This window comes from Lepidochelys kempii, chromosome 1, assembly GCF_965140265.1.
Source record: "Lepidochelys kempii isolate rLepKem1 chromosome 1, rLepKem1.hap2, whole genome shotgun sequence".
Classification (NCBI taxonomy): Eukaryota; Metazoa; Chordata; order Testudines; family Cheloniidae; genus Lepidochelys; species Lepidochelys kempii.
The window spans coordinates 235,043,719-235,059,899 of record NC_133256.1 but is presented as its reverse complement, the minus strand read 5'-3'; the positions used below and the strand labels follow the sequence as shown (position 1 = coordinate 235,059,899).

Below are 16,181 nucleotides of genomic sequence, written 5' to 3'. Positions count from 1 at the left end.
GAGCTAGAAACACCTCAGGAATGGAGGTTGTTCATAATCCTGGTATGAACTCTGAACAAAACATTATGGTGGTTTTTTCAAAAGTTTACTGCTGAACATTAAGTTAGTACAGCTTTGAAACTTTACTATGCAGAAAAAAAATGGTGCTTTTCCTTTATTTTTTTAGTAGTTTACATTTAACGCAGTATTGTACTGCATTTGCTTTTTTTCTCCTCTCCTGCTGCTGCCTGATTATGTACTTCCAGTTCCACAGGAAGTGTGTGGTTGACTGGTCAGTTCGTAACTCTGGTGTTCGTAACTTTGAGGTTCTACTGTACCATCAGCTCCTGTCTTTGTTTTTTGCCTACTTTTAAATGACACTTAAGAGACTATAGCTGAAAGATTAGAGAGAATATTGGTTTTCTTTGTGCATTTGGCAGCACTTTGCATATAGTCAGTGTAATGGCTTTTCCTGTTTAGTGTGTTTCCTCAGTTTTGTGGATCTTACATATAGCAACAGGGAAGAATACTGAAACCACAGAAGTTTGCAGGAATACTCAAGTAGGTGTAGTACCTGAAACTATTTTAAACTTTTCTTAAAGTTGACTGTTTTTCATGTTGATGGTATCCCTTTAAATAGAAATAATGGTTTCTTAAATATTTGACTGGCATTCTAGAAATACTGTTCAAATGTAGAATAATTTGTTGTTTCCACAACATGTTAATTGTCTGAATAAAGCTATACATATTTAGCTGTTTAATCTTTCCTCTTAAATTCAGTCTCCTCCAAAAACCCCTGGCCATTTGTTTCTGTTCCCTGAACTCCCAGGAAAACAGACAAGTTGAAGGTAATGTAAACCTCAAATTCATGGTGTCTTTGCACCAGAGCCATCTACAGACGCTTTTCTTGATCCATGTGATAATTTTGCGTATGTTGGCCAAAACTGTGGTCAGAGTGGGAAAAACTGATTATTTGAAAATACATATAAAATATAAAGGATTTTTTTTATTTAAAGTGAATACAGGTTTATTTAGGAAAAAAACAATTTAAAATTAAATTTGAAACCCACAGACTTTAAGGCCTAAACTTCTTATAATCTACTGAAATCATTTAAACCAAATACAAAAAATATTAAGTAGTACATGTTTTCTGCTAAGTTTAAAGAATATCGTACTACTGAACTGGTAGAAGTCACTGGCTGAGCACCTGGAACCAGAGTTTGCTGAAGTGCTAAATCAGTTTTGACAGCAGTAATTTCTTCTGCAGGTTCAGAGAGAATGTTTTCTTCATTTTAGTATTCAACTAGTTAAGTTCAATGACTGGTGCTTAAGAAACAAGTTTGAGGTTGAAAAGGCAAGAAAGTGTGTTTTCCTCTTTCAATTTATGAATAAAATCTAGGTATGAGAGAATCGGATCTACAGGTTCTAAAATCTTGTAGGACATTGTGTCCAGAAAAAATTAGTTCTCTTCATAACTACAGATAATACTTCCTTTGTTTAATAAATCAGTAAGTTTTAAATGCAAAACATGCTCTGATAAACTTTTTTCTTATGTATCTAACTCATTTAAGTAGTTTTATTCAATAAAAAATTAAAATGCTGTTTGTCCTTTTTAATTGAATTTCCATGCAGATGAGCTTGACATAAATTTTTACTTGTGATTTAAGTATCATCTAGTAAATAAGAAATGCATCATTCACCATTTTCTAACATAATAAAAAATGTAAGAATCTGAATAAATGTAAGTTAAGCTAAATAATTGCTTAAATGTGTTGAGGCATAGTCTAATTAAGAAAAAGAAGCACCAAATTTAATGTGAAGGCTATATTTAGTTTTCATCATGTTTTAATAACAAAAGAGGATCAGCCTTTTTTACCTTTTTTTTTTTTTTTTTTTGAGGAAAGTAAAAAGTTTTAATGCAAAACATGATTAAAATAGATGATCTAAGTCAAGGTTTTCCTACTTGCTAATTTAAATCATGATTAAACTTGGTAATTTAAATCACTCTGATTTAAATCCAGCCACTGTGACTCCATTATCGTGTGTGTGAGAGAGACCTTGCATGCTTGTTTAACTTGCGTCTGCATTCTTGCTGCTGTATCTGTTTCACTATAACTGCTTTCCTGTTTTCGCTTTCCTGTTAATTTATTATTTGCATTATAGTAACACCTTGGGACCCCAAACAAGATCAGGGTCCCACTGTGTTATCTGCTCTACAAACTCATAATAAGAGTTCTTGCGTTGAAGATCTTACTGTGTACACAGTCAGGATAGACAAAGCATAAAGGCACAGAGAGGTGGTGATTCAGAATATCTTTTATTTTGTTTTCTGTCCATGTTTCTTACCTCTCTACGTCCCTTCATCTTATTTCTCTTGTCCTCACTGATTTTTGTAAATCCTCCCAATGTAATGTTAACAAACTTTAGTAAAATGATGTTTCTAGGGGTTAAGAAATGTGTGGCGTACCCCATCTAGATAGTTTCACAATTATCTACTTCTAAAAAGTACTTTTTAAAACAAGATTCAGTGCTGGCATGGCAACTCACTTTTAAAATTATCTCTAATTGATATGTATCTATTCATTTTCCACTGTTGATTTCTCAGCATTCAAATTACATTATAAAAATATATATAGTTGATTCTTATGTTTATTTTTGATAGGCTTTCCAGTTACAAACTTTCTTGTTTATTTCACATGGTTTTAGTTATCATGGCTTAATCTGGGTATGGTTTAGGTATGATTTTCAAAAATGCTTATGTGATCTAGGACCACAAACACTTTCAATTAGACTTGTGCACCTAAATCACTTAGATGATTTGAAAGTCGCATCCTGTATTGTTTATGATAAAGTTTTGTCTTAATTTAGGACTTTACACCTAAATGGCATCACTTAGTAGGGTGTTGTTGTTCAGCACCTAAAAGTGTCCTGGGCTCTTTAGACACATAAGAGTTCTGTCCCCTAAAGAGCTTTAAATGTAAGTAGGCCACACACCCAAGAGTGGGAAAAGGATGTAGTGAAAGTCAGTTTATATTGATTCTTAATTTAATTATTTACCCATTTTTAACTCCTATAACCTAAATATAGGATATTTACTCATTTTATCCCTTCCATCCCTTTCACATACTGATGTATCATCCTAGGTTTCTCTCTGTACTTCCCTCTCCATTTTGTAATTTTTCCTTCCTTCTTGGAAGACACTTCTTCTGTATAAGTCAGCAGTTGACTACAGTTGGGTTTTGTGGATATTTCTGCACTTGCTGCTGCTAGATAGGAATTTTTGCCTCTGCTCCCAATGATTTCTGTGTTACTGCTCAAATCCTGACATTCTGGCCTAGTCTCTTTTCTCCCTCAAGGGCATTGGGTGTTCTGTGATCCATTATTCTATGGTGATGATGCTCTCTACGCTATACATTTTCCTGATTATCAGTGGAATTTCCTCAATCAGGCACCGGATTATCTTCTGCACCACTGAAGGAACTCAGATAGGTCCCATCTAATTCAGAGCAAACGGCTGTCCCAGGAAGCTCATCAGAACAACTCCCTAGAGTAGAAAGCAGTTAGTTTTCTCTCTACTCTTAAGATTCAATCTGGGTTAGTTGCCATTCGTACGACAATTAACAGTAGGACCTCTGTGGCATATTGGCACTTGCAGGTTGGAACAAGAAAGAACAAGTTAAAAATCCCAAATTAAGCAAGGGAAATTCTTTTGTTCCTGGAACAGGAATATTTTTGATACTGGATATTGCACTGATAGTTGGGAAAACTTGTAGAGTAGAGATGCCTCACCAGTATGGAGTTAAAAGACCACAGCGCACCAGTTGACCACTTCAGAGAAGAAGAAAAATGTGTAGGTAAGTAAATTTTATCTTTTCCGCTTCTGTTGCTGGCCATGTGTCTATCTCCTGGAGAATCTTACTTAATAATAACTCATATTTTTCAGCATGTGTACTTAATCTTTCCACAGACCTATATTATCCTGTCTTGAAATTGATAAAACTAGTACTTGAAGAGCATTGGTTTAGATTCCATTAAATCTGTACTTGGGCAAGTGATAATTGCTGCCATTATCTGTGCATTTTGTCCTACTTCAGTACCCAGAATGTTGGTCTTAAAACTACCAAATACTAACATTGTAAGAAGTCAGTATTTAAAACCAGCTTCATATTCACAGATGATCAAGTTGACCATGTAATATTTTTATAGTTACATATTTAAATATATACTTAATTTCTGTCTTCGTCTGTTACAAGTATTTAACTGAACAGCAATCCTGTGGCCTAATTCCTCCATCTTTGAAACTTGTAAGAGTCAGGCAATGGAAGGAACAATGTGTCACTCCCAGAAGCGTGACTGTATGTTTCACTTCAGAACAAGTTTGGTTTGCAATTTCTGTTCTTAAGTGAGAGAGCAAACAGTGAGTCAGATTCTCCTTATTACCGACATAGTAACTAGACACCCACAGCTGACCCGTGCCGGACGACTTGGGCTCGGTTTGTGAGGCTGTTCCATTGCTGTGTAGGCATCTTGGCTCAGGTTGGAGCCCGGGCTCTAGCACTCTGTAAAATGGGAGAGCCCCAGAGCTCAGACTCCAGCCTAAGCCCAGAAGTCTACACAGCAATAAAAAAGACCTGCAGCCTGAGCCCTGCAAGCCTGAGTTGGCTGGCATGGGTCAGCCATGTGTTTTTCTTTGCTGTGTAGACATACCTTTACAGTGTTTCTGGTATCTGAGCCCTAGTTTACAACCAGTGAATGCTGCATCAAAGCAGAAAGGATCGTAACATTACATGCTGCTCAGGACACTTCCTTCATATGGAAAAAGCTTGCTGCAAAAGCAGGTGCTCACAGAGTTCATCTGATAGTGTCATTTTCAGACTTTGTAAGGATCTATCCTGACAAAGTGTTATACTTGTGTGGAGTCCCAATTACAGGTGGTCAGGAATCTTTCAGCAGTGTTTTTTGTTGGAAAATGCTGATTTGTCAGAACAAAAGCTTCTTGCAAGTATGGATCAGTCTTGACAGGTTTTTTACTCAACATATTTTTGGTTCATTTTGACTTTTATAATGAAAAACTGCTTTTTTCTGCTTCAAAACAACTTTGTTTCAAAATTTCATTTAATTTGTAGTAAAAAAAAAAAAGTGGTCTAAATAAAACAAAACTTTGACTCAAATTGAATTGTTTTTTCTTCAGATTTTCAGTTTGTGAAAAGTTCTGAGATTTTTGACTTTTGGCCCTGTTCGGGATGGGAATTTTTTTTTTAATATCTCAGATTTTCTTAGGATGGAAAAGCTGTTTCCTCCCCATCTCTAGTCCTTAAGTTAGTAGGACTCAATCTATAAATCCTTTAGTTGAATTGGGGCCTTAGTGGGTATTTTATGTGGAGGTAGTCCATTGCCTCAGGCTGTACTTCCTAGCATTCTGTCTGTTTTCCTCTTGAAAAGGAATGTAAAGCATAGGAAAACCTGTAAACTAACTTTTCAAGTGCCTTACTTCTCACTTGGATGTAAATTAGTGAAGTGGCCAGATAATTACCTCCTCACAGCATTCACTGGGGTATGTTTGTTTTAACTCCCAACCTGAGTTGAGTGGTTGGAGTTTCTCTTCTTTTTTGGGGGGAGAGAATAACAACATAAGAACGGCCATACTGGGTCAGGTCAAAGGTCCATCTAGCCCAGTATCCTGTCTTCTGATAGAGGCCAACATCAGGTGCTTCAGAGGGAATGAACAGAACAGGTAATCATCAAGTGATCCATCCTGTGTTGCCCATTTCCAGGGTCTTGCAAACAGAGGCTAGAGATGCTTCAGAGCATGTTTTGCATCCCTGCCCATCCTGGCTAATAGCCATTGATCGACCTATCTTCCATGAACGTATCTAGTTCTTTTTTGAACCCTGTTGAAGTCTTAGCCTTCACAACATCCTCTGGCAAAGAGTTCCACAGGTTGACTGTGCGTTGTGTAAAAAAAATACTTCCTTTTGTTTGTTTAAAACCTGCTGCCTATTAATTTCATTTGGTGACCCCTAGTTCTTGTGTTATGAGGAGGAGTAAATAACACTTCCTTATTTACTTTCTCCACACTGCTCATGATTTTATAGACCTCTTATCATATCCCTCGTTATTCATCTCTTTTCCAAGCTGAAAAGTGCCAGCCTTACTAATCTCGCCTCCTATGGAAGCTGTTCCATACTCCTTATTAATTTTTTTGCCCTTTTCTGTGTCTTTTTTTTTTTTTTTTGAGATGGGGCGACCAGATCTGCGTGCAGTATTCAAGATGTGGGAGTACCGTGGATTTGCATAGAGGAATATGATATTTTCAGTCTTTTTATCTATCCCTTTCCTAATGCTCCCCAACCTTCTGTTAGATCCCCCAGTAGTGGTTTTGGACAATTGCTCATCTGCTTTGGGAGTTTTCTCATGCAGAAAGCTAGTCTCTAACCTAAAAAGAAAAGGAGTACTTGTGGCACCTTAGAGACTAACCAATTTATTTGCGCATAAGTTGCATCCGATGAAGTGAGCTGTAGCTCACGAAAGCTTATGCTCAAATAAATTGGTTAGTCTCTAAGGTGCCACAAGTAATCCTTTTCTTTTTGCGAATACAGACTAACACGGCTGTTACTCTGAAACCAGTCTCTAACCTTTCTTCCTTGATGGATATGTGGGGCTACTGGGGGAGGTAGTGAAAGAAATGTGGATGACATGCAGTTTTAAGGTTTCAGAGTAGCAGCAGTATTAGTCTGTATTCGCAAAAAGAAAAGGAGTACTTGTGGCACCTTTGAGACTAACCAGTTTATTTGAGCATAAGTTTTAAGTCTCCCTTTTATCTGATCTTGATAGTAGTCTCCCTTTTCTGTTGTCTGGCAAAGATAGATTAGATGAGAGTGATGTGGTTAAAGCAGATAAAAAGAGATGTGTAAGCCTTTGGAATTATCTAGAGAAGATGGAAGGGGTATCTTCCACCTCTGTTGGTCTCTAGACAGTGATCAACAGTAGTGCTGCCTTCCTATTCTCTGGTTAGATACTTGCTTTCACTGCAGTTACCCAGTATTTTTCACCTTCAGAAGCTGTTCTTAAGGATCTCTCAGAAGTTATGTCAAGTATAGAATGAGGCTTCCTGCTTATTTAGCAGCGTTGACTATAGCGATCATGTTTCCTGGAATCTGTACTGGCATCAAGTTGCCGACAAACCAGTGGAGGTGTATACTATAAAGCTACTTTTGGCAGCAAAACAAAACCACCTTGATGAGAGACGTAAAGCTTTTTGCAGTAAAGTTAGAGTGACAAAGCATCGGTGTAGATGCTGCCGTTCATTATTTTGATATAACTGGCCTCCCCCAGCATTCCACAATGCCAGCCGTGATCACTCTGTTCACTGTTTTGAACTTGGCTGCCCTGTAGGCATTCACCCCTCCCCTTTCAAAGCTCTGGGAAGCTTTCATTATTTCTCAGTGTGGAGAGTGCACAGAGCTGCTGAGGATGACTCTCCTGGTATGGGAGAACTCAGAGGGAATTACGGAATCATTAATGTGGAATTGGCAGGCAGGCAGAGCAGGCTGCTGCTGTGGGGGTGGGGGGGGGGGAGAAACTGCTGTGCTGTGCAAAGCTGGGGGCTGATGGGGTGGGTGGTGTCCCATCTCCCCCAGGATTGGTTGCTTAGGCTGCTGTCTAAACTTAAAGACAGCATGCCGACACACACTCCCCCAACGTGCTCGCTCTCTCTCCTCCACACCCCCCATTTCCCGTCACACAGTCTCCCTCTCCTCCCCCTACACTTCAGTTAAAAAGCAGCTGCAATCTAGAAGGATGCCTGTGGAATGATGGAATTCAGAAACCTGCATCATGTGATGCAGGATCTGCCGCATGAGGCACTGCAAACCCTTCCCAATGCACCTTGCAGTCAGTTGCAAAGTGGGATAGCTACCCACAGTGCACTGCTCTCTGTGTTGATGCAAGAGCTGCTAGTGTGGATGTGCTCTTCCAACACAAGAAGCGAGGGCATGGCTACACTTGCAGATGCAGAGCTCTTTGAGTTAAACCAGTCTTCGTAGAGTGCAGTAGGGAAAGTGCTGCAATCTATCCACACTGACAACTGCAAGCGCATTGGCATGGCCACATTAGTAGCTCTTGCAACGGCCACAGAGAGCAGTGCATTGTGGTAGCTATCACAGCATGCAAGTGGCTGCAACATGCTTTTCAAATGGGGTGGGGGTGGGGTAGAGTGTAACAGGGAGTGTGTTGTGTGTATGTGGGGGGAGAGAGTGGGTTTTTGGGGGGCTGAGAGCATGTCAGCATGCTGTCTTGTAAGTTCAGGCAGCAGCAGATCTCCCCCCCTCCCCCCGCCTCTCTCTCTCTCTCTCACAGCATTCCATGGTAATGGTTGCTTTGTCTCGGAGCAGATAAGCATGCCGGCTGTCAGAAATGGAGCTTTCAAAGGGCATAGTTGCATTCCAACAGCGAGTTCAAAACGATGAGAAGACTGGCCACTTGACTTAAGGGGATTATGGGACGTTTCTGGAGGCTGATCAGATTGCAGTAATGCAACACCTTGTTCATACTGACGCCTGGACGTTTCAGCCGAGGCGCACCAAGTGTTAATCTTCTCACTGAGGTGGAGTACCAGGAGCGCTTTAGCCATGGAGTCAGAGCACTCTACGTGCCTTGCCAGTGTGGACGGGTAGTGAGCAAGGGCGCCCGGGGCTGCTTTAATGCGCTCTAACTCGCAAGTGTAGCCAAGCCCATAGTGTGGACATGCAAGAGCGGTTTAATTAAAGTGGCATAACTTTTGTTAACAAAACTCTGTAATTGAGACAAGGCCCTAGATTTGAGCATCTGAAGGCTGAGTGTTCTTAGTGGAGGGGCTGTAACTCTGAAATGTTCTTCTTTTGATCAGACGGAACTATAGTTTGTTGATCTTCAAGAGCTTCTCATAAGGCCCATCTGTTAGGTTTGAATTTTACCTGAGGGAACATTGCACCAGTTAAGCTCCTGAGGGGAGAACAGTTAGTTCTAGAAAACACGATTGTAAATTTTACAGGGTTTGGTATGTACCTTTTTATTCAGTGTCTGGCTCTGAAGTAGCCTTTATGTAAGTTGACTGTGGCAAGTATTGATGTGTTTATAGAAAGGTAGAACAGAATTATGCTGTTCTTGTTTGTCTTTTTAATATTCATTCTCCGCCCTTATGCTGTGTTCAGTTATGAAAGACTGACAAAGATGAACTTTGAGATAAGTGCTTTCATTAAATTAGCCAGAAGGGATTACTTGCAATAGTGATGAAATCAGCCTCCTTGGAGAACTGGAGTGGTGTGTGCTTACATCATTTTCTTTAATGAAATAAAATATATTTTCATTCATACTTTATTTTATAATGCATTTTTCAAACTTGCACAGCCATTAGGTCTGAAGAATGTGTGTAATCAGTTTAAAATGCCAAAACAAAGCATTTACAGTTTTTCTTTAATTTTCCAATTAAAAAAAATAATCTTTCAAAATACAATTTCATACCCACTTAACTTGAAACTGGCTTAATGGATTTTGTTTAGGTATTCTTTTAAAAAAGAAAAGGAAAAATAGAATCTGTAGATCAGATGATGCTTGAGGAACTTCGGTCCTGAAGAAAAACGTTTGAATTAAAAAAAAACAGAAATTAGTGGTTTAAAATTGAATGAACTTTTCAACCTTTATATTAGGAATGTGTTTTTCACTTTTTCTTTAAGACCGATATTAAATTTAGCCCATGGGCCAGATCCAACCTTCTACAGAGGGTAAGCTCTAGTTTTAAAAAATAACTTCCTAGCCCTCACAAAGATTGTGAATTGAAGATAACTTTCCAACTCTGAACCAAGTGTAGACCAATTGAGCATTGTGAGCCTGAAATAATGGCTATGAAGTGTGAACTCCCCCACCTGGGCCTGTGTTCATATTTTGCCTCATGAAATCTCTCCAAATATCAGCATTAACTATTTAATTGGTGATCATTTTAGTGAATGAAACAGATGGGAATAAAGTCTTATGAGGTTGGGATTTGGGAGATAGTGTAGAGAAGAAAATGGAGAGGGATGAAAGAAGATGCCCAAAAACAAAAAGAGGGGCAAATGCAGGAGGATAAGAAGGGAAGGAAGAGAAACAAAGGGCAAAGATGGCAGTGGTTTTAAAAGTGATAAATTTTTCCCACTGAGAGTGTGAATGTAATAGTAAGGTATTTAGGTTTGAAAGAATTAAGTTTTTATTGGTAACGATTGGAAAACTTTGTACTGTACACACAAACTGAAGAGAAAATATTTCTATTGCTGATGACTGAAATTTACAGGTAGGGAAAGTAAGAAAACTGCTGTTTGAGAAATTACTGGAGTTTGATTTAAGGGTATTTATGGTTGTATTTTAACGTGGTGTTGACCATTTGTGTTTTAGCTGTTATAAAGTTTTAACTTTCAGAATTCAGCATCTACTGACATTAAATAATTGTCTAAGGGTCCCCTAATTTCTTGCAACTCTGAAAATTTAAATAGATAAAAATTGAAAAAAATGCTTAAAACCCATAATTCTGGTCAACTGTGAATTTAAATAAGTTATTAAAAATGCTTAAAAATAACAATCCATATTCTCCATCAGTTATAAAAAAAAAGTAAAAATTGATTTTTGCTAAGACTTAAGATATTGAACAAATAACTAAGTTTATTTACTATATAGAGGCTATTGTCTACCTTCAATGTTTCATTAAATCTACTGTTAATATCAGTGGGAGATAATATGGGGCACAGAGAGGATTTGCACGTCAGATTGCTATACTAATGGTCCACCCATTAGGAAGCTCTGCCTTTGAGATCTAAACCTTGTCCTGATGAACCTGATGAGTTCTCCTTATAAGCCTCTTACTTCCTCTGTCATTTATCAGTGAAAACAGCTTTTCTGATAGCTATCACATCTGCTGAGAGGGTGAGGAAGTTCAGTTCTTAGATGACCATTCCACATTACACTGTGGTCTATGAGAGAATCACCATGAGGGAGCATTCTACCTTCATGCCAAAGGTGGTGTCATATTTCCGTCTACTTCAGTGCATTTCACCGGGGTGGATAAAAATGATTTCTTTGATTTAAATAGGATTTTTTTTATTTAAATTGGATTTTTTTGATAAAATCCTTTGAGGAAAAAACCTATCTAAAGAGTTTTAATTAAGATACATTATAGCTCAATATCTCATCATGGAATAGGGATTATAAATTCTAATTCTATAGTATGAGATAATATATTCATGTAATGTTAAGAAAAGTTTGTAAATGAGTTCCAATAGTTCATGGGTTAGGGACCCAATCTTATGGGGTTTCAGGGACTTCTGTATAGATTATTTAGGTTAATCTTTCTATCTACCCAATTGGACTCAGTTCTCAGTCTAGAAGATACCATCAGAGATGCTTAGTTTTGCAGTTCTTAAACTGTGGATTTGTCTCTCCAGAGAGAACATCCTTGTTAACAGCAAAAATGTTTTTAAATAAATAATGTATAGAGGTGAGAAATAACAGACCTCAACCCTATTGTACCTCTGCACATTTGCATACACAGAGTCAATCCCTTACCTCTCTCTAAAAGTGCAAAGTTTCAAAAAGTTCAATGAACAGAAGATTGTTGTGGGTGGAATAGATCTGGACAAGGAGAAGAATGGAGATAAATGTGAGAAGGGAGGGACATATGCTTTTTTGTTAAAATATTATTTGTATGCTGTTGAAGAAAAAAATCCAGAATAGTTAATGTTGTTTTAGTTAAATGAAACAATTTAAATGTCTGTCTGGTGATGTTCTCCTCCTAATACAGCATGGGAAGAAAATCCTCCAAATATTAATGATTAACCTGTTGAATTGGAGATAGTTCACCTCCCAATGACTTCATAAATATCTGCTTCAGTTACCTTTGGTAAACAAAATAACCAAACAATCATTCATTTTCTGATATAGCTGTATAACTAATCTGAAAAGTTTTCAGAATAAATCACGTTAAAAATGTATAGAGTGCACCTTCTAAAAATGAAACCTACATCTATCTCGGAGTTGTGAAGAATATACATTAAGATTATAACCAACAAGAATGCACTTTTATGTAGAAATCCATGATTAAATAGAGTCTTCCTGACTAGTGATTTAAATCATGATTTAAATCAATTTGATTTAAATCAAATCCACCCTGCATTTCACCACTCCGTATCTTTTCCAAATCCTCAGTCCCGTCCAAGGGAACTTCTTCTCCATGCCCCAGGTGTAAAAAGGTCACTACTTTCAAAAGACCAAGTCATTTAGTCTAGGTTATTTGTAGCCTGTTGGGAGTGTGTCAGGAAAACCTGTTACCAAGCAGACTTTCACTCTGGATTGGTAGATGTATAGAATATTGTCACATCTTAGCCAGGAAGCGGGTATTCCCTGGTTTAAAGACCCAGTTGATGAGATTTATCACCACTTCAGTGGCGAGTCTTAGACAAGTTCCTGTGGTGGAGATATGCAAAGCAACAACTTGCAGTTCAGTACAGACATTCACAGAGTATTACTTTTGGACTTGACTTTGTGCTTGAATGCCCAGTTTGGCAGAACAGTGTTGCCATCCAGGTTTAGCTAAGAACTTGTCCATCATCCCCTTGGTGGAATGTTATTTGCTAATCTCCCACAGGCAGCAAATGGCCCTTGAAGAGAGGTTACTTTCTAGTGACTGTTGTCCATGCTACCCACCCACCTTTCCCTCTACCTCAGTTCTGTATAACATCAAACCTGCAGTTTCAGAGAAGGAACTGAGGGTAATGGTGGGGGCTGCACTCCTAATATAGAGTAGGGTGATGGCATCACTCTTGTGACCTAAGGACGTGGCTTTTTTCAAAGCATTCTGCAGCTGAGCATCAGGGAAACCTTATTGCTGAAGTGTGAATACGAGTGCCATTCTTGAAGAGCATTAGTTACTGATAAGTAACCTCTCTAAAAAAAAAAACAGGGTGTATTATTAGGTTGTATTGGGGACTGGATTTTATTAGTTGACTGTTAAAGAGATGTGAGACCTTTCATCTCTAGATCTGGCTCTTGTAAAAACTGCAAATCCTATAATATGACAGCACTTCGGCTTCTTAGGGTTCAGTTTTGATTATTGATTAACAAGACGTCAGATAACTCAGCTCAATCAATTTATTAAACATAGACAAATCAGCACAGATAGAGAAGTTCATACTTTATCAACTCCAGGGAGCAAGCTTGCAGTGATCACAGCTTACATCGTTCATCTGTGTCTGTTCCAAATATTAGCCCAACTTAATTTATATTGTCCTGGTTTACAACACAGAAAATTAATAGACCTTGCTCCCTCTTTCTTACCTACTTTCATACTGTACCATTCTGGATGTTGTTAGACTGTAGAAGACAGATAACATTAGGCATGCGAGATCTACGCTGATAGTATCTGGCGCACAGTTCATATTTGGCAAGCCTCAGTAGAATATACATTGTGTTTTTGACAACTCAATAGAACATACATTTTATTTTTAATAAAGTCTACACATACAAGAAGTCAAACTAAAAGACGGATGTTCATTATCAAGTGTTTGCCATGTTAATATGCACCAAGGAATAACATTCTCTTTTTTTCTTTATAGCATAAGCAGCACTATCATGGACGTAGACAGCACAATTTCCAGTGGACGTTCAACTCCAGTTATGATGAATGGCCAAGGAGTTACTGCTTCCTCGGCAAAAAGTATTGCTTATAACTGTTGTTGGGACCAGTGCCATGCTTGCTTCAACTCCAGCCCGGATTTGGCAGATCACATTCGCTCCATACATGTAGATGGTCAGCGAGGAGGGGTTGGTTTTATTTCTTCTTTGCTGTCCTCTCTCCATGCATTACTATTTTGTAGCACTTTTATGAAGTTACGTAGGCAGTTTTGCATTTTCAAAAACTATCTTTACCTATGTATGTTTGTTGAATGATAAAATTAGATGCCAGCTATTGCAGCTTTATTTGGAACTGTTGCAGGCTAGTATATGTCATCACAAATTTCTGTGAGTAGATAAAATAGCTCCTATTAGGAAATGCAGTGTCTAAAGGGAATGGGTGCTGGATGATTTATACTAGTCATTCTGCTTAGGGCTTTTTAAAAAAATGAATTCCTAAAGTTAGACTCCTTTGGAAATCTGACCTGATATTCAAAAGTTCTAAGCTCCAAATTTTAAATCAAATTAAGAAAAAAACCCTAATATTTTAAGTTGACTTGCATACATGGTGGATTTTTTTCACAGCAGTTTGGCCATAATGGCAGTTGTCACAGATACAGTGGAAGATAAAGTATGTATGTTGTATTTTGATTTAGGTAATTGTGGGTACCTTTACATTCAACTCTTTCTTGCCATTTATTTTTTAAAAAAATTCATTTAAAAGCTTTTGTATAAGGATTTTTTTCCCCCCCTGTGCCCTGTTTCCGGTTCCAAGTGTTATCATTTGAGTTGCAATTACATGGTTTTAAAACGGAATGGTTAATTTTTGGAACCCTGTGCTTCCTCATAAGCTCTTTATTGTTGTTATGCTTCCTTTGATACTTTTTTTGTAAGCGAGGAAAGGATTGGTCGTTCGTGGTGTTGGTCCTAGGATATTGGAGACCAGGTGGGTGCGGTAATATCTTTTATCGGACCAACTTTTGTCGTTGAAAGAGACAAGCTTACATAGCGCTCTTCAAGAAAAGACCTCAAAGAATTTGTCCACAGAGATGTTGGTTATTTGGGTGCTAAAGCTGTTAGTATCTCTTTTAATTACCCATAGTTGGAACTTGTTTTCTAATGGTTTCTAGAGTACATATTACTGCATACAGCTCAGAGAAAAGCTACATTTGACCATTTTAAGAGTGTAAAATGTCTTTGGCTTGGCATTGAATATGTAATAGTGTTGGCTGGCATTGGTCCAGTTTATCTTGAGAATGCAGGATCTCGTAGTTACAACAGTATTTGTAGTTTCTGTGACAGGTCTTTACAAGATGTGCTTTGTATTTTCAGGCAGTGCATAGTCTTAGGCCTTGTTAATACTTGGGGAATTTTATAAAAAAAATATATATTACTTGCTCTGAAAGCTACTGGCTTCGTTATACTAGTGTTAATTTGAAGCTACTTCCCGAGTTAAGTATTAAGAAGCCCACTGTGTTACAGAGTATTAATCTGTTCCTTTATCAACACATGAAGCCTTCCTTGTTCTCATAGAAATCTGTCTGAGTTTCTTAAAACGATATAGTTTAAAAAAATAAATAGAAAGCCATAAAATTAACCTCGTGTCAGTGATGTCATTTCAGAGTAAACTGGTTTTGGATTAGGTATAAATACTAGAGACCCATCCAATTTCTATATCATGTAAAGTGCATCAGCTAGAGTGGTGTCAGTCACTCATCCTAAATTCCTTGGACAGGTAGAATCATTACTTAAACTAGTCTGTGATCAGTGTTTCTCAGTTTCTTCATGCCTGTTCTGACAAGGATCTTCCCTACAAATAGGGCATTAAAAGTCATTAACTTCTATAGAATTGTCCAGTTTTGGATATAATAACTCATTAGATCAGTCTGTTACTAAGGGAGACTTGATGGTATGACTGTATCTTGTTAATGTTATTCCTTAACAGGACTTAATCTTCCTGGTAGATGTTAGGTAATATTCAATCGCAGGCATTGCAGTGCAGTTAGCCAGTCTCAGACATTTTACCGTGCGCAAAATATGCAGAGTTGCCATGTGAAGATCTCTGCATATGTTCACCAACCGTTACGCATGGAATCTGGATTACAGCAATAAAACTGCTAGTCCACATCAGTATTCTGCCAGCTTTCACACACTCCACTCTTTCAGGCTTTTTTAAAGTTGGATTTGTTTTTTTGAAGCTTTCATGTTTCTTTAATGTTTGCATATTTCTGTGTAATTTGGTATTCTTGGGGTTTTTAGTTTACAAAATCTGCTCTGTGATAGACTATCCTTTTGTTTTCAGAAAAGAGAAGTTGCATGAAGCTCTGAGTGTATGAATTGCAATCTGTCTACACTTGTCCATTTGTGTGCCTTGCTGTAGTTTGGAATTTTTTGTTAAAAATTAAAATTCTTTAATTTGGTAAGAAAGAGACTGTCAGGTTTGTTTCACAAGAGTAGGTGTATGTGCACCACCTGTAGGTGAATAGCTCATGGCTTTGAATAGCTCATGGCTTTATTGTGGAGTTTTC

At 37.9% G+C, this 16,181-nt stretch overlaps 1 protein-coding gene across 8 annotated transcripts in view; it reads left to right on the top strand.

Moving 5' to 3' along the window:
- Window positions 1-16,181, top strand: part of AEBP2 (AE binding protein 2) — an 86,920-nt gene that overhangs the window by 11,072 nt on the left and 59,667 nt on the right. For all 8 annotated transcript variants that reach the window (XR_012155729.1, XR_012155726.1, XR_012155727.1 and 5 more), the window contains exon 2: window positions 13,596-13,803. Coding sequence is in view for 5 of the 8 variants with exons in the window: in XM_073318705.1 (XP_073174806.1) it covers window positions 13,596-13,803 (208 nt within the window). In the remaining 3 variants the exon portion in view is untranslated. The remainder of the gene's footprint in view (window positions 1-13,595; window positions 13,804-16,181) is intronic.